The following is a 19,136-nucleotide window of genomic DNA, read 5'->3' as shown; positions in this document are numbered from 1 at the left end:
GGACTGCGCTAGAATCCGGAGGTGCGTCAAAAAGGGTTGAAAAAGCTCCTCCTTACCTTGCAGGCGTTGCTGAAAGATGTATCTTTCGAAAGTTTCGTTTACTTCAGTTTGAAAGTGCTGGTCCATTTTGAGGATGACCGTGTCATATTTGGCCTGGTTTTCGCCTTCCTCGAACACCAGTGAATTAAAGACATCATTTGGGTGGGGGCCTGCGTAGAAGAGGAGCATTGCAATCTTCGAATCATCCGAGACATTCTGTTTTTCGGTGGCACGGATGTACAGGTCAAATCGCTGCCTGTAGAGCTTCCAGTTGGTGCCTAGGTTCCCCGTGACTTGCATCGGCTGCGGTTTGCCGGTGTGGTCCATGTCCAGAATGGCAGGTTGGTAGGCAGGTATCGATCCACTCCTGTACCATGTGGTGTTGGGTGTTCTAACACACAGAAGAGCCAACACAGTTGCATATGGTACAACACTTGTTTATTTAAACTCACTATTTACAACTTGGTCTTTGCACTCTGCACGTGGGGGGCTCCCTGCTTGTGGTGTTTCAACAGCTCTTTCATGCTTCCTTCTCCCCAGACCTACTGACCTCCAGGTGTCGTGCTCGTGCTTTTTATGTGGTTGGTGTTCTTGTCTGTGATTGGTTGTGGTGTTGTGTACTCTGATTTGCCTGTTAGTGTGTCCATCATGATGTGTGTGTTTGAATATCATGACACTTCCTACGGAAGCTAAATAAATTTGGCATGTCTGCATCGACTCTCACAAACTTCGACAGATGTGCGATAGAGAGCATCACAGTATGGCAACTGATCGGTCCAAGATCGCAAGAAACTGCAGTGTGGTGAACTCAGCCCAGCGCATCACACAAGCTTGCCACCCCCTCATTGATTCTGTATACACCTCCTGCTGCCTCAGGACGGCAGACTGCGTTATCAGAGATCCCTCCCACCCAGGTATTGCCTTCTTCCAGACCCTTCCAACAGGCAGAAGGTACAGAAGTCTGGTGACCCGCACATCCAAAGGAAGAGCTTCTTCCCCACAGCTACAAGACTCCTCAATGACTCCCCCTCGGACTGATCTGTTCCCTCTAAGAACACTATTCACGACACCCTATGCTGTTCTTGCTCGTGTATTGCTTGGTTTGGCCCCTTGTTCTGCACTGTAACCAATCACTGTTTGTCGATGTACCATTTGTCAATTTTCTCAGTTGATTATTCTCTTTGTCTGCTATGTACGTAGTGTGTACGTTCCCAGAAAAATACTTTTCACTGTGCTTCGGTACATGTGACAATAAATCAAATCAAATCAAATCAAGCAACACCTTGGTTTCAAAATTCTCATCCTTTTTCCCAAATCAATTCATGGCTTTTTCGTTCCCCTTCTTTGTAATCTCTTTAAGTTTGACAAACCTCCAAGATACCAGCCCTTACTTCTGGCCTCTTAAGCATTCCTAGTTTTAATCATTCCACCATTGGTGGCTGTATCTTGGCCCTAAGTTATGGAATATCCTCTCTCAACCTCTCTGGCTCTCCACCTTTCTTTCCTACTTTAAGAGATTCTTTGAAACCTACCGCTTTGAAGCTTTTGGTCATCTGATCAAAAATCTCCTTTTGTGGCCTTGTATCATATTTTGTTTTAATAATGCCCCTGTGAAGGACCTTGGGACATTTTATTCCGTTAAAGGCACTATATAAATCCAAATAGTTTTTGTTGTTATCATATATTTAAACAAGTGAGCTAGAGATGCAATGGTCTCCTTAAACAGTCAGTTTGAATAATACTGACATAGAGTCGAAATCAGGAAGTGTAAGTCAGTATAAGGTTGAGAAAGTGCGTAAAAGGACAATACAGGATCTTGAGCTTATGTACAAAAGTAAGGAATTTATGAAGAATCTAAACACTGATTGAGCCTTGGAATTTTTTCCATTTCTGGGCACCCCATTTTAGGAAGGGTGTACAGCCATTAGAGAGTGTGTGGAAAGGATTAATGAGAATGGGGGATGGCGGACTTCAGTTATGAACAAAGGTTGGGGAAGCTGGGATTATTTTCCTTCGAGCAGAGAAGGTTGAAAGGAGATTTGATTTTGTTCAAAATCATGAGAGTTGTAGATAGAGTAGCAATAGCTGTCACCTTTGGTGTAGCGGGTCAAGAACCAGAGGATACAAATTTAAGGTGTTTTCCAAAACAAAAACAAAGGCAACATGATAAAATATTTTTTTATTCAGCGAGCAGTTAGGATCTAGATTGCATTGCTTGAGAGTATGGCGGAGGTAGATTCAATGGTTGCTTTCAAAAGGAATTGGATAAGCAGCACAAGATTAAAAATGTGCAGGGTTACAAGGAAATTGAACCACCTGAATTGCTTTTGCAGACAGCCAGCTCAGACTTGATGAGCTGAATGGCCTCTTGTGCTGTAACCATCCTGTGATTCCTATACTCTCGAGTTTAGAAGAATGAGAGAGATCAAACTGAGGTATATATGATAGAAAGTATGGATAGATACTGGGGCTGTTTAGCACAGGGCTAAATCGTTGGCTTTGAAAGCAGACCAAGGCAGACCAGCAGCACGGTTCAATTCCCGTACCAGCCTCCCCGAACAGGCCCCGGAATGTGGCGACTAGGGGCTTTTCACAGTAACTTCATTTGAAGCCTACTTGTGACAATAAGCGATTTTCATTTCATTCATGCTTCCTCTTGGGCAGTCTAGAACGAGAGGTCATCGTCTCAGGATAAGGGGTAGCAAATTTAAAACAGAGATGAGGAGAAACTACTTCTCTCAAAGGGTCGTGAATCTGTGAAATTCACTCCCCCAGAGTGTGGTGGATGTTGGAACAGTAAGTAAATTTAAGGAGGAGTTCGACAGATTTTCAATTGGTGAGAGATTGGGGAGTTACGGAGATTGAGCAGGACAGTGGAGTTGAGGCCATGATGAAAACAGCCATGATCGTGTTGAACGTGGAGCAGGCCCGAGAGGCCTAATCCTGCTCCTATTTCTTATGTTCTAAGAAATAACTATTCTGTCTAATTCCACCTTCCAGCTCTTGGTCTGTGGCCCTGCAGGTAACAGCACCTCAAGCACAAATCTGGTGTTCTTGCTTAATAAGGGGATTTCTGGATTAGGTATTATAGGGAGAAGGCAGGAGAATGGGGATGAGGAACATATCAGTCTTGAACGGAGCAAACGCGATGGGCCAAATGGCCTAATTCTGCTCCTACATCTTATGATCTTGTGGAGATGTTGGTGTTTGGTGAGAGAGGAGCAGGTGAAACAATCCTGACACATGTCACACTGCAACAGTTGTCTCTCGTGTGGGTTCACTAATGTTCCAGGAGGTCCAACTGTGGGAAGGTTTTATTACAGAACTCACACTGATAGTGTTTCTCCCATATGAATCTTCTGGTGTCACACGAGGGTCGGAGACATGGTGAAAGCTTTTGACAAACTTCACACCTGTAGGGTCACTCCCCAGTGTGGATCCGCTGATGGAGCAGGAGGTACGATGACCTTGAGAATGATTTGTCGCACACCTCACACTTGAATGGTTTCTCTCCAGTGTGAATGCGTTGGTGTACGCAGAGATTCGAAGAGCACGAGAAAGATTTGCCACACACCTCGCATGTGAACAGCTTCTCCCCTGTGTGAATCTGTTGGTGCAGTCGGAGGGTTGATGAACATGAGAAAGATTTGTCACACACCTCGCAGGCGAATGGTTTCTCACCTGTGTGAATGCGTTGATGTACGTGAAGATTTGTTAATTGTGAGAATGATTTGTCACACATCACACACGTGAAGGGTTTCTCCCCTGTGTGAATGCGTTGGTGTAGACGGAGGGTCGATGACTGTGAGAATGATTTCTCACATATCTTGCATGTGAACGGTCGCTCCCCTGTGTGAACCCGTTGGTGTAGACGGAGATCTGATGACCAAAAGAATGATTTTCCGCAGACCTCGCATGTGAATGGTTTGTTCCCTGTGTGAAGGCGTTGGTGTACATGGAGATTTGATGACCTGGAAAATGATTTCTTGCACACCTCACACTTGAATGGTTTCTCATCTGCATGAATGCGTTGGTGTTTTAGGAGGTTCGATGACTGTGAGAACGATTTGTCACACACCTCGCATGTGAATGGTTTCTCCCCTGTGTGAATGCGTTGATGTACACGGAGGGACGATGATTGTGAGAATGATTTGTTGCAAACCTCACACATGAATGGTTTCTCCCCAGTGTGAACACGCCAGTGTGTCAGCAGGGCATATGATTCCGCAAATCCCTTGTTGCACATTTCACATTTGAATGGCTTCTCTCCAGAGTGAAAGCATTGATGTTTCACAATCATTGATGACCCTGCTTGATCATTCACCTCACACAAGAATGATTTATCTTCCATGTGGGTGTTTGTATGTTGCAACTGGGTCAACATATGAATGTTATGTGCTTGGAGCTCTTTCAGCCTTTGGAGCCCTCTTCTCAAGAGAATAGCCTCTCACCTGGAGGAATGAGTCAGTGGTTCATGAGGCTCGATGAATGATTGAAGCTCTCACCTCATTTGGAGCCCACTCACACTTCTTCCCAGCCTCACCCTGACCGATCACCCATTGCCGAACCTTCGAAAAGGTTGGTTCTGATGGAAGGTTCCACACCACTGACCAGTTTCAGATCTGATATGTCAAAGCTCCCCTGATCCGGCTGATTTCCAGATGATGGTTTCACTGCTCAACCTTCTCTGTGTTGAGCAATGCTGAGAACGTACTGGATGTCTTTGCTCAGCTGTGCAGTTGTTTCTTGGCTGATGGTCAGGATCTGTGGTGTTGATCCTCTCTATATTATCTGGTGTAGTACGGTGCAATCCTTCTGTAAAGCAGAAAAAGAAAACATGATTTCCTCCAACTCCCTCTCCTCCTTTGCTGAAAGAACACAGTCCTCATTTAGAGGCTGTTCCTCAGTGAGTGCCAATCTGCTATTCCCATGTGTGGGGGATCAGATACAAGTCCCTTCTTTTTCCTCACTTGACTATCACACACCGTCTGTTTCCCGCAGGGACACTGGATAGTGACCAGGAGCAGACAATGTGGCTACTTTCTTTCCTCTGCACAGGCCCCATCTTCCCAAGCATCATAATGGCAATGGAAAAGACAGTCATGCGGAGTGTAACATGGGCTATCAATTCACTATGAGTTTATATTGTAGAAGCAAAAAGAGTTCATGAAAGTACGTTTATAATATAAAAGACACACAGAAATGTTAATTCCATGGAGATTTTGAAATTTCTCCCCTTGTTTTCCAAATTATTTGAGGAAAACATACTAGGCAGAAAGTATAGTTGATTGAAGGGTTTGGGTTTATCCTGGGAAATTAGATGCACTGCGCTCACTCAGACTGCACATCCCAAATTCAGCTCTCAGACACAGCACTGGGCAAAACTATCAAATCTAAATCCAGGCTTGGGAGAAAGACCGAGGCCTTCAGGTAAAATCTTTAAAGAAGACATTAAAAGACATTTCAATAAATGTGTCTCTGCCCCTCCCAGATAATTACACCTCACCTTCTCATATTCAGCAATAACCCATCAACAAAACTCAGCCTGTAAATCAGAAGGGAAATACTTCCAATAAACACCTTTAATATCCAACACACAGCCAATCAAACAGTTCAGCACCAATCAAACAAAGCACCGAGTAAATAGGTCTCTGAGCTGGATCTTCTCACACAGCATAAGGGGCATTTGCACACCTGATTCCCCACAGGTCTCAGACTGCCTGAACATTAGTGTGGATATTGTGCAATGTAATTCTTCTAAATTCTGCTCCTTCACTCACCATCTCCTGGCTTGGTTTTGAGTCCCTACAGGAAGTGAAGCAGCTGTGGTAGAGGAAGAGGAGAGAAAGGGCAGAGTGGATGGGCTCTCTGATTGACGTCTCTCACAGCCAATCCAAATATTTCTGGAGTAACATGAGTAACATGCGTTTCCTGAAGCTTGGGAAATTAACCAGTGAAACAGAGGCAACTTTGAGTAGCAGATCAGGTGGGAATTTAAACTTCCCATCTGCCCAGTTGAATAAAACCTCACTTTTATTTAAATTTACAGTACCCAATTCTTTTTTCCAAAAAAGGGGCAATTTAGAGTGGTCAATCTACCTACCCTGCACATATTTGGGTTGTGGGGGTGAGACCCACAGAGACACGAGGAGAATGTGCAAACTCCAACAGGCAGTGACCCGGGACTGAGATCGAACCCCGGTCCTCGGCAACGTGAATAAAACCTCACTTATTGCAGCTGCTGTCTCAGTTCCCCCTGGTAAATATTTAACAGATTTTCTCGTCTGGGAGTAGCATTCTTCATCCTCAGAGGCTTTCAAACTGACAACATCCGTGTGGGATATGTAGCCTCAGATAAGTTTGACAGAAGTTCAGAAGAGAAAGACCCTCAGCATCCAAGGCAATGAAGACATGTAGTGGGATCAGCACATATACAGCAGCGAGGGACACAGGAGAGAGGAAAAATTCAGGAGATCAGGCATGGGAGGAGGAACAGAGTAGGAGAGAAGATTGAACCAGTTCTTGAGGAGTGAGTCTGTCATTCAATGGTGGATTCTAATTTTGGCAGTGACTGTCACTCAGGGAATGACACCCACTCATGGTTTAACTTTGGGAGTGACCTTATGCTCAGGGCATATAGCCTGGGTTTGTTTAGTTACTCTGTGCTTGTAGTCACTGGAGAGTGATTATTTCTGAGGAAATGAAATAAAAGACACAGCATGCAACCTGATGTAAACGGTGCCTGTGGACGTGAGGTTGCATTATTACATCTTGTGGATGGCGCAAAGAACCCTTAAAGTCCCGCAATTTTGCTGCCTAAAGAACAAGAATTGTGTTTTGAGCCGTACAGCTGCAAGGAAAGAAGTTACTGAAGGGACTGTCCAAACTGGAGGAGGGAAAATTAAATTCAACTATTTCCTGTCTAAAGGACAGACCTGTGATATACCGGCCCAAGAGCGAATTAATAAATTGGAATTAGATCTTGATATTAGACTTGGAACTGTACCCCAGCAAGCACACAGGGAAATCAGTAATTTGCGTTTAATTACTCTGCAGCACGGAAGCAGTGGGCTCCAGATAACACAGCCGCCAGCGCAGGGTTGCTGGCGGGGTGATGTGCTGTGTGTTCAGCAGTGGAAGATACTTATATTTCTACTTGTGACACTACAGGTTACTAAGCATGTCCCTGGGGAGGGGTATAAAGTTGAATCTCTTGAGGTGGTTGCTGATGGGTTTGTGTATAGATGGGAGCATATGGATATATAGTAAAGGGGCTGAGCATATGTTACTCCTGACCACGGGCAATTGCTGTACTGAATGACAATATTATGCAGTGTTTACATAAAATACATTAAGATCAGAGTGGCAACCCCTCAGTGACAGTCACAGGAGAGCCGGTGAAGAATTCTTTGGGTGGCCCAGTCTGGCTAATGGTGCTTTCCTGATTGTGGAGAGTAATTACCCATGTGGAGGACTGAGCTGGAGGAACACCATCAGATCCTGTCTTCAGCTTTCTGGCTCAGTCACCCGGGAAGATATCCACTTGGCAGGGAGAACGGGGTGATTTTCAACCCTCGGTAGGGTGACAAGTTGAATGAGGGGAAGAAGTCAGGAAAAGCTGCTGGAGGAACAGTTAAAAAGGCCCGACTGACATCAGTCAGCATGTTTTCGTGAGGGGGAACGTGTGAATGGATTTGGCCAAAGGGAAGGTCGCGTTATTGAGGAGATCTATCTGCTAGTGTCAGCTCTGCGGCAAACTGCGAAGGAGCGGGAGGGTGGGTGGGATCCTGGTTCCCGCGACAAGGATTCACAGGTGCGCAACTCCAATTCCAACCACGCCCACGTAATTGCCGCCAAGCTCGAACGCTGGCGCCAACTGTCGCTGCGCGCGGCGGAACTACAACCCCCGCCAGGTACTGCGGTCTGGCTCCCCCCCTGTTTCCATACTGCCGCTCCTTACTGCGCAGGCCCCGTGTGTAATCATGGGTAATGTAGTTGCGACCCGGTGAGAGTCTGCCTGGAAAGCGACTGCGCAGAACTGGGCAGAGTTCGGCACGCCCCCTCTACGTGAGTGATTGAAGGCTGAGTGATTGAATCTGTCCGTGGGACAGGCCCATAGTTCTTGTACCTGATTGGCAGTGAGAGACGTCAATCAGAGAGCCCACCCACTCTGCCCATTCTCTCCTCTTCCTCTACCACAGCTGCTTCACTTCCTGTAGGGACTCCAAACCAAGTCAGGAGATGGTGAGTGAAGGAGCAGAATTTATAATAATTGTTGCAAATAATAATCGAGCTCGATAACATTTCACTGCGACTGAAGTTGCCAATGAGCAACGAATGGCACGAGCAGTTATTAAATGTTTCGACATTTTCTCCAACAAACCAACTAAAAATAAACTGGCCAAACAAAGCCCAGTCGGCCATTGATTAACTAAACTCCAGTAAATGTTCCCCCCATTAACCTGACTGAACCACCCACCACCACAATTAGACTTTATGTTCCACTATCAGCAGATTCACAGTTTTTACGGGAACCTGTCCAATCTCAGCCTCAGCTTCCACCAAATTCCCTTCTCCTCCTCTGCCTGAATTGTAACATTGACCAACCTGCCACAAAGTGTTTACCTCTGGGATTCCAGAGAATTCTGAACCGGCAGCCAACACCGAGGCCCCTTCCGTGATTCTGCCCCTGTCCACATCAGGATGAATGTGCCTGGGGATGTCTGTATATTGCCACTGGGTGTGTCTCCTGAACCAGAAGTTGTGTGTGCCCCTGAATTCTCCCTGACAGCCCAAAGAAAGGATACCCTCTCCCCTCGGATCACAGTGACTGGACTTCTTGTTTGCTGTCCCTGTGAGAACGTTGTCTCTTCTCTACCCTCTCTCTGTCTCTATCTCTTGCTCCCCTCTATCTCTCAATTTCTCTCTTTCTATCTTTCTATCTCTCTTGTCTCCATCCCTTTCTCGTCTCTGTCTCTATCCCTTTCTCCTCTCTGTTTCCACCCCTTTCTCGTCTCTGTCACTCTGTCCCTATCTCTTTCTCTCTCTCTCTCTTCATCTTTCTCTCACGTCATCCTACCCCTCTCTGCCTCTCTCTCTCCCTCTCCTAACTCTGCCTCTATCTCGCTGTCTTTCTGTCCCAAATCTCAAAGACAGAAAGTCTGTCTAGTCAGCCCCAGCTGCTCCTGTCTTTGTTTTCAGGTACGACTACTTTGCAAAACATGGCAGATGCTGGAACTCTGAATTTAAAAAACATTTCTGGGAAAAGTCAGCAGGTTTGCCAGTGCTTGTGGCGAGAGAAAGAGAGTTAATGTTTCAAGTTCGCATGAATCTTCTTCAGAATGTGCTAACTGTAGTGATAACTTTGCATCTTGCTTAATAAATCCCAACTTGTTCCTGTGGCAACCAAGCCACCTGACCTGCAGTTGGGGAGAATTGTACAGCCTCCGACAAACCTCCCTTTTCTAGGGTTTTCTATTTTACCTTAAATTACAAAGACAGTTTATAACAGAACAATCTTACAAACTTCACATTGATAACACACCTGAGCCTCCTCAACTGTGGGGAGGATTTAAGTGGTCTGGAGGCGAGTTCTTCCAGCACCATGGAGGAGGACGGGTTTGACCATCCACTCGATTACCTGAAGGCACTTTAACATTGTGTCTTGTCCTCGTGTGCTGGGTTCCAAGAATGTTGAGAATGGAGGTGTTCAGGCTTTCTCCTGTTACTGGACAATTTACAGAATAGAATGATAGAAAATTTAGGAGACATAAAGAAGCCATTTGTCCCATTCTGTATGCGCCGGCTGAAAAAAGCTTAATCCCACTTCCCAACATCTGCTCCATAATTCTGCGGGTACAGCACCTGAGGTGCAAATCCAGACACGTTTCAAATGATTGGAGAATTTTTCCCTCTCCTACCATTTCAAGCAATAAGTTTCAGACCCCCACAACACTCGAAGTGAAAACACTTCTTCTCTCCATTCTAATCTTTCTACAAATCACTTTAATTTCTTCCCCCTAGTCACTGACCTCTCTGCTAAAATAAAAAGGCACCCACTCCATCCAAGACCCTCACAATTTTGTAATCAATTCTCCCCTCAAGTCTCTTCTGTTCCAAGGAGAACAACCCCAGCCTATCCAATCTTTCCGCATGGTTGCAATTTTCCAGTCCTGGCAATGTCCTCTTAACACTCTCTGCCTCCCCCCTATCCCCCTCCAGTGTAATCAATCCTATCTGTAATAAGGTGATCAGAACTGCAAACAGTACTCAAGACATGGCCTAACTAATGGTTTTGACTTCCTATCATAACTCACCCTGCTCTTATAATCTCTACCTCGGCTGATGAATGAAAGGATTCAATTTGGCTTAACCACCTTATCAACCTGTACTGTCAACTTCAGGGATCTGTGTGCATTCTCTCCAAGGCCCCATTACTTCCATTACACCTTTTCCATTATTCTCATTCATTATGTAACACTTTGCCTTGCTTGACCTACATCATCTTCCACTTCTCTGAGTTCAATTGCATTTGCCACTTTTCTGCCCACCTGAGCAACTTCTTCTATTACATGACTGATTGTCCACAATTTTAGGCAAGATGTTCTAGGACCACAGACCTCTGCCCTGATCTGTTGGATATGGGGCTGTTTAACTCTGTTTAATCCTGCTGCCCTTGGTGTTTGGTCTACCTGTAGCCCTTGGTGGTATATTCACTTGTTTCAAACCTGGATTCTATGGTTTACCCTGACCTCCTGACATGTCTATCTACTGGTTTGATGATAATCATGGAATGAAGGTGGTGCCAGGCTGTGAGATTGTGGAGGATACAATCCTGCTGGTGATGGCTCACTGCACCTCATGGCTACCCAGTTGTGAGGTTGTTGTTCGTCTACTTCCCCAATGATGATTGACATGGTGAAGTGCTCATTCCTCAGTTGGGGGAGGAATGGTATTTTTCCTTGTTCAACATGAAACCATGCAGTCAATATTGAGGACTTCCCAAACTGCCAGTTGGATGGAACATACCCAGGGATGGGGAGGGAGGAGTCTGGGATGTTTCCAGATTTATACCATTCAGTTATTTGAGCTCATTGTGAATTGATAACCTGTGTTACTCAGCCCGACTGTCTCTTCTTCCATTGTTCTCATGGTTCCTGGGAAGATGGGGATCAGGTGGAGGAAAAGAAGTAACCACATTGTCTGCTCTTGGTCACGATCCACTGTCCCTGATGGAAAAAGAGGGTGTGTGACAGTCAAGTGAGGAAAACAAAAGGACTTATATCTGATCTCCTACACAGGGGAATAGCAGACTGGCACTCACTGTGGAACAGTCTCTAACTGAGGAGTCAGTCCCTTCAGCAAAGCAGGAGAGGGAGTTGGAAAAAAATCATGTTTCCTTTCCCTGTTTTACAGAATGATTGCACCGTGCTACACTGAAGAATACAGAGAGGATAGACACCGCAGATAGATCCTGACCATCACCCAAGGAACAACTGCACTACTGTGAAAAGACATCCAATCCCTTCACAGTGTTGCTCAACACAAACAAGGTTGGGCAGCGAAACCATCATCTGAAAATCGGTCGGGTCAGGGGAGCTTTGACACATCATCAGATCTGAAACTGGTCAGTGGTGTGGAACCTTCCATCAGAACCAACCTTTCTGAAGGTTCAGCTATGGGTGAATGGTCAGGGTGAGGCTAGGAAGTGGGCTCTAGTGTGGTGACAGCTTCAATCATTCATCGAGCTTCATAAACCACTGACTCATTGCTACGGGTGAAAGGTTGTTTGTGTCTGAGCTGTGCTGATCAGGCTCAGTTGTATCACCTGTAACTCAAAGATAGGCATATGGAAGAGAAACTGTTCAAGTGCGAGTTGTGTGACAAATCATTCTCATGTTTATCCCACTTGCGTATCCACAAACGCACTCACACTGGAGAGGAACCATTTACGTGTGAGGTTTGCAACAAATCATTTTCGAGTCATCACATATCCACAGACACAAATGCATTCACACCGGAAGAAGCTGTTCCGCTGTGACGTGTGTGAGAAAGCTTTCACACAGTTATCGAACCTCCAGGTCCATCAGACGATCCACACAAGGGAGAAACCCTTCAAGTGTGAGTTTTGTGATAAAGCTTTCCCAACATCTACAAGGTTCCTGAAGCACCAGACCGTACACAGGAGAGAATCCATTCAGGTGTGATTTGTGTGACCGAGCCTTCACGCAGTCATCAATGCTTGCGCAACACCAACGCGCTCACACTGGGGAGAAACCATTCATCTGTTAAGTGTGTAAAAAAATCATTCTCCTGACCATCAAACCTCCGTGAACACCAACGGCTTCACATTGGGAAGAAGCCGTTCAAGGGTGAGGTGTGTAATAAGGACTTTGCTCAGTTACCAGGCCTGGTGAGTCACCGGCGCATTCACACAGGGGAGAAGAAAATATTCACGTGTGAGGTGTGTCATAAGGACTTTGAACAGTTATGGGGCATGTTGGATCACCGCCACAGTCACACAGCGGGGAAGACAAGTGAGGTGAGTGACTGAGCTCAGCTGGAGGATGACAGTGACCAATTGTTGTTGGAGATGAGAGTGGAGAGGGAAATCGAGAGAAATTTAAGGAATGTCAGAACTGGAGTCATCCCTTGAGTAATGCAATTAGGGCAGCACGGTAGCATTGTGGATAGCACAATTGCTTCACAGCTCCAGGGTCCCAGGTTCGATTCCGGCTTGGGCACTGTCTGTGCGGAGTCTGCACATTCTCCCCGTGTGTGCGTGGGTTTCCTCCGGGTGCTCCGGTTTCCTCCCACAGTCCAAAGATGTGCAGGTTAGGTGGATTGGCCATGATAAATTGCCCTTAATGTCCAAAATTTCTGTTAGTGTTGGGTGGGGTTACTGGGTTATGGGGATGTGGTGGAGGTGTTGACCTTGGCTGGGGTGCTCTTTCCAAGAGCCGGTGCGCACTCGATGGGCCAAATGGCCTCCTGCACTGTAAATTCTATGATCATGGCCGATCTGAATCTTCACGCTATCTACCTGCTTTGGCTCTGTAACCCTTAATCCCCTTGAGTAACAAAAAACCTATCAATCTCAGTTTTGACATTTTCAGTTGACCCCCAGCCTCAACAGATTTTTGTGGGGAGAGAGTTCCAGTCCCCTTTTTGTGAAGAAGTGTTTGCTGACATCACCCCTGAACAGCCGAGCTCTGATTTTAATGCTGTTTCTCCTTGTTCTGGACTCTCTCACCAAAGGAATAGATTGGAAATTAGCAAACGTGACACCACTGTTTAAAAAAGGAGGTAGGCAGAAAGCGGGTAATTATAGGCCAGTGAGCGTAACTTCGGTAGTAGGGAAGATGCTGGAATCTATCATCAAGGAAGAAATAGCGAGGCATCTGGATGGAAATTGGCCCATTGGGCAGACGCAGCATGGGTTCATAAAGGGCAGGCCGTGTCTAACTAATTTAGTGGAATTTTTTGAGGAGATTACCAGTGCGGTAGATAACGGGGAGCCAATGGATGTGGTATATCTGGATTTCCAGAAAGCCCTCGACAAGGTGCCACACAAAAGGTTGCTGCATAAGATAAAGATGCATGGCATTAAGGGGAAAGCAGTAGCATGGATAGAGGATAGGTTAATTAATGGAAAGCAAAGAGTGGGGATTAATGGGTGTTTCTCTGGTTGGCAATCAGTAGCTAGTGGTGTCCCTCCGGGATCAGTGTTGGGCCCACAACTGTTCACAATTTACATAGATGATTTGGAGTTGGGGACCAAGGGCAATGTGTCCAAATTTGCAGATGACACTAAGATAAGTGGTAAAGCAAAAAGTGCAGAGGATACTGGAAGTCTGCAGAGGGATTTGGATAGGCTAAATGAATGGGCTGGGGTCTGGCAGATGGAATACAATGTTGACAAATGTGAGGTTATCCATTTTGGTAGGAATAACAGCAAAAGGGATTATTATTCAAGTGATAAAATATTAAAACATGCTACTGTGCAGAGAGACCTGTGTGTGCTAGTGCATGAGTCGCAACAAGTTGGTTTACAGGTGCAACAGGTGATTAAGAAGGCAAATGGAATTTTGTCCTTCATTGCTAGAGGGATGGAGTTTAAGACTAGGGAGGTTATGCTGCAATTGTATAAGGTGTTAGTGAGGCCACACCTGGAGTAATGTGTTCAGTTTTGGTCTCCTTACTTGAGAAAGGACATACTGGCACTGGAGGGTGTGCAGAGGAGACTCACTCGGTTAATCCCAGACCTGAAGGGGTTGGATTACGAGGAGAAGTTGAGTAGACTGGGACTGTACTCGTTGGAATTTAGAAGGATGAGGGGGGATCTTATAGAAACATATAAAATTATGAAGGGGATAGATAGGATAAATGCGGGCAGGTTGTTTCCACTGGCGGGTGAAAGCAGAACTAGGGGGCATAGCCTCAAAATAAGGGGAAGTAGATTTAGGACTGAGTTTAGGAGGAACTTCTTCACCCAAAGGGTTGGGAATCTATGGAATTCCTTGCCCAGTGAAGCAGTAGAGGCTCCTTCATTAAATGTTTTTAAGATAAAGATAGATAGTTTTTTGAAGAATAAAGGGATTAAGGGTTCTGGTGCTCAGGCCGGAAAGTGGAGCTGAGTCCACAAAAGATCAGCCATGATCTCATTGAATGGTGGAGCAGGCTCGAGGGGCCAGAAGGCCTACTCCTGCTTCTAGTTCTTATGTTCTCTCTAATGACTCTATCAACTTGTTTAATCATCTTAAACACTTCAATTAAATTACCCCATTATTTTCTATATGCAAGGGAATGCAAGCTCTGTCTGTGCCACCTGTCGTCAATTTAACCCTTGAGCCCCAGGAACATTCTGGTGAATCTACACTGCACTCCCTCCAAGGCCAATATATCCTTCCTGAGGTGCGGTGCCCAGGACTGAACACAGTTCTCCAGATAGGGTCTAAATAGAGCTCTGTACAGCTGGAGCAGAACTTCCACAAGGACACAGTTGGTTTTGGGGAGGAGAAGTTGTGGATTATCTTTTCTCTTCAGATGGCCCTGGAGTAATGAGCAGTTTTGATAGAGGAAAGCAGGACTACTAGTGTTTGATATTGTCTGTTCAGATTTGCTAATGGATAGCTAAACCAGTTATGTACCAGATACACGCAAATCTTCACCATTTGGACTTGAAAAACAGGGAGATCAACCAGGATGGAAGAGAGTAAAGGTAATTTTCGGAACAAGTGTGTAGAAGGTGAATATGAGGGAGTGGTTAAACCAGATTGACCGGCTAGAGAAGCATTGTATGAAGGCCAAAGGGCAGAGAGTTGGTAATTTAATAATAATCTTTATTGGTGTCACAAGTAGGCTTACATTAACACTACAATGAAGTTACTGTGAAAATTCCCTAGTCGCCACACTCCGGCGCCTGTTCGGGTACACTTTGGGAGAATTCAGAATGTCCAATTCACCTAACAAGCAAGTCTTTCGGGACTAGTGGGAGGAAACCGGAGCACCCGAAGGAAACCCACGCAGACACGGGGAGAACGTGCAGGCTCCACGCAGTCAGTGACCCAAGCGGGAATCGAACCCAGGTCCCTGGCACTGTGAACCAACAGTGCTAACCACTGAGCTACCTAGTGAGTGAGTGTGTTAGTAAAGTGAGCCAGCTCTCAGGCATGGATGTGGAGTAGAATCGGACTCTGCTTTTGTTGGTGATGTGATTCATACAAGGGTATGGTTGGTGACCGAGTCTACACACAACCATCGATGCTACAACAACACCAATGCGTTCACTCTGGGGAGAAACTGTTCAGCTCTGAGGTGTGTGGCAAGGGCTTTGCATAATTGCATCATTGACACATTCACATGAGAGAAATCATTGAAGAGTGAGGTGATGATCAAATGATTGTAAACACATTGATCAGCAATGATACATCCACAATGAGGAAAAGACATTCGAGCATAAGATTTGTGACAAAGGTCCATGTTCTTCCTGAAACACCAGCCAATTCACTCGAGGCGTGAGGTTGCCAGAATGATTTCATACTCATCTGATCTCTTGAGGCACCAGAGGATCAAATGTGAGGCATGTGACAAATGACAATGGGATAGAATTAGACCTTGCTTTTGTTGGTGATGTGAATTATGGACAGATCCTCTTCAGGTGATGGGTGTTTGACTAATACCATGGCTAATGTTTGTACTCTCCTGTCTGGGAGGATAATTATCCTGAGCATGGTGAGGGAGTGGGGATGAGTCTCACACAGACCTGAGTTCCCTCAGCCCATCATACCTCGATGTAATAACAGTGTGATATGTTCACCAAACACTCTTCCCAGATTCAGTTCATGTTCTGGGAAAGATCTTGGTCATTTTTATTGTGTATTCATAATGTTTTTAGTGTTTCCTCACAAGCAACCTTGTAGCTGAACAAGGGCGCTTTAAGAGAATAATTGCGTGACATCATCAGAGATGACATCGTCGGCCATTTGCACGGGCAACCGGGTACTCTAACATCACAGTCTGTAGTGTTAACTTCTTCTAAATAAAGATCTATGTTTTGGTTGAACCTCCAAAGCCTGCAGACTCTTGAATCCAGAACAATTTACAAACATTTTGGTTTTGGTTGATTCAAAGTTTGGTGTAAACTTAATATTGTGTTGCCGTCTGCTTAGTTATCAGTCTTTTATGCATATTTATAACTCAATAAGTATAATTTTTATGAACTAAACTGTCTGATTTTTCAGCATGATGTGTTCCTATTCACTGAAATGTCCAGGAGCCTACAATAAGAGTGCTGTCCATAATATATTGGTCAATGTCACTGTGGGCTGGAATACTTTCTCCATCAAGGGGTTCATAATTTCTGGTTCATGGGAATCGAAACTTTTCCTTTGAAAAGATTTGCTGAGAATTTACAGTAGTTTGTGTCAGTTTCATCAGTGGAAGCCGGCTGAAATTGACCAGATCAGGAATATTAACCCGGAATTATGTCAAACGTGAATTAATATTGCATAATTTTAATTGTAAGTTTTGTCAGTCGTAAATTGAACTTTTGTGATCTTTACAGGTTAATTAAACATCACCCAGGAAGCTGGCACCAATCACAGAAATGACCACGGCTCCAGATGGGAATAATGAGAGTGGTGAGTTTCTGCCGATTGTGCCTGTTTGAAGTGGCTCTTCAAATTACACTGAGTTTTTGGGTGTTCAGGCATCAACAGTCAGTTATATTCATTGCTCCAGTCTGTGGCCAGAAATTATTTCAGCAAACTACAGGCCCACAGACAAAAGTTTATTTCAGTTGTGTCACATAAATAGGAGAAAACATTTCATATAGTCATAATGTAATTATGACCTCAATAATATTATCTGGCATTTCTACTTTGTTTATTCATTGATGACAGAGTTTTCTCTCTATTCCCCTCTTTATAATGCTGGAGGAGTAGAGTCAGAAAGAGGGAGGACAGAGAAGAGGGCGAAAGAGAAAAAGGGCTGCATGAGTGGCCCTTCTTCATCTCAGTGGGCCGCAACAATGAAATCTGAACCGATTACTGACCATGATCCCATGAACAAGATTAAATATATTTAATACATGCCAAATGTTTCATAACGAGTTGTAGAAAATGCTTATTCATTTATATATTGATTGAACTGTCATCAACATCAACATGTAAAAAGAAAATAAATATTCATAATTTGGAAGTAGAGCAAGTGAGATGTGTAATTAGCACACATGTCACTTCACTTGCCCTTGCTTTACTGTGTGTGTATCACTTCAGTCATACAGGTAGGAAGAAACTGCATGGATCAAAATCAGAGAAATGTGGCAACCCTGAGCATGGGCAGCGGTCAGCAAAATGTCATGTGGGCCGCACTCAGAACCCAGACGGTCCGTAGGTAGCTCCCAGGCTCGGGGCTGCCCACCACTGCCTGAAAGCCTTTTCCTCACTATGAGCAGTGCAATGATTCTGCCATCCCAGAGTGCTCGCTGGACCAACATCATCTGAGGCAAGGAATGAGAGCGAGTCCAGTAATGAAGAGATCATGAGAATGATAAGAGGAGGAATCCTCCACATTACTGGGCACATTGAGACAGCTCCAACCAACACCATAATTGTCCCTGCCTTTGATTGTCAGTTCTCTCTTGCTCTGTGAGATTTTATTCTTCATTTGTTCTAGTGTCTCATTTCCTTTACTTTCTGACCTCCAGCCCCATTCTCTCCCTCCATGTTTGCACAAAGGATCTGTAATTGCGCTGAGAGAGCTGCAATCATGAACAGAAGAAATTGGAGCAGGAGACCACTCGGCCTCTCAAACCTGTCCCAGTATTCAATACGATCATGGGACTGATCTGCATCAAATTTACCTTCCTCCTCCACTCCTCACATCCCATCATTCCCTAAAAGACCAAAACAATCTATCCCATTCTGGAATGTACTCAGTTCCTGAGCATCCACAGCTGCCTGGGATAGCGAATTCCAAAGATTCACAACTTTCTGAGGGAAGACATTTTTCCTGTTGAAAACAGCCCATTAGACTCCACTTTCTTAAAGGCACCGATTGGACATTAACCCGGTGGAATATTCCATTATATCAGGAAGCTCCTGACTCCCCACTGTTTCTGGTGAGGAGGGGAAGGGTGTTTTATAATTATTTATAAAGAAGCAGTCCCCACCCCTACCCCTCCCACTTACAACAATTCCTGGTTCAGTATTGTTATCTCGGCACCACCATTGATAGATCTGCAGAAGAGACAGAAGACAAGATGGTTGAGGATCCAGTGCAAGAGAAGCAACTTCAGTTGTGACAGAAAAAGAGGGAATGTGAGTGAGGCAGGGAGAGAGGGAAAGAGTCAGAGAGGGACAGGGAATGGTGTAGATATAGAACCAATGTGATAGGGAGGGAACGAGAGAAGGGGGGGTGAGCAGTGAGAGAACGTAATATAGAATCATAAATTTACAGTGCAGGAGGGAGTCCATTTGGTCCATCGAGTCTGCACCGGCTCTTTGAAAGAGTACCCTACCCAAGCCCACGCCTCCACCCTATCCCCGATCCCCATTACCCAGTAACCCCTCCCAACACTAAGGGCTTTTTTGGAC

General features: G+C 45.1%; 1 protein-coding gene and 1 long non-coding RNA gene across 2 annotated transcripts in view; one reads left to right on the top strand and one right to left on the bottom strand.

Moving 5' to 3' along the window:
* Window positions 1–460: 460 nt before the first annotated feature.
* Window positions 461–5,855, bottom strand: LOC140390169 (uncharacterized). The gene is made up of 2 exons (XM_072475112.1): window positions 5,820–5,855; window positions 461–4,854 (listed from the first exon to the last, which is right to left on the bottom strand). Exon 2 carries the CDS (start codon window positions 4,421–4,423, stop codon window positions 3,461–3,463), a length of 963 nt encoding a protein of 320 aa, XP_072331213.1. The 5' UTR covers window positions 4,424–4,854; window positions 5,820–5,855; the 3' UTR covers window positions 461–3,460.
* A 2,393-nt stretch (window positions 5,856–8,248) lies between these two features.
* Window positions 8,249–19,136, top strand: part of LOC140390163 (uncharacterized) — a 48,001-nt gene continuing 37,113 nt past the window's right edge. The window contains exons 1-3 of the long non-coding RNA XR_011934574.1: window positions 8,249–8,283; window positions 11,455–12,580; window positions 17,105–17,180. This is a non-coding gene — a long non-coding RNA (uncharacterized lncRNA). The remainder of the gene's footprint in view (window positions 8,284–11,454; window positions 12,581–17,104; window positions 17,181–19,136) is intronic.

The sequence above is a fragment of the Scyliorhinus torazame genome, chromosome 14 (genome assembly GCF_047496885.1).
Source record: "Scyliorhinus torazame isolate Kashiwa2021f chromosome 14, sScyTor2.1, whole genome shotgun sequence".
NCBI classification, from domain to species: Eukaryota; Metazoa; Chordata; class Chondrichthyes; order Carcharhiniformes; family Scyliorhinidae; genus Scyliorhinus; species Scyliorhinus torazame.
The sequence above is the reverse complement of the archived record's forward strand: the minus strand, read 5'-3'. Positions and strand labels throughout refer to the sequence as shown.

Excerpts from the sequence above, each read along its gene's own strand:
- LOC140390169 (XM_072475112.1), bottom strand. The coding sequence starts at position 4,423 with ATGTTGACCCAGTTGCAACATACAAACACCCACATGGAAGATAAATCA.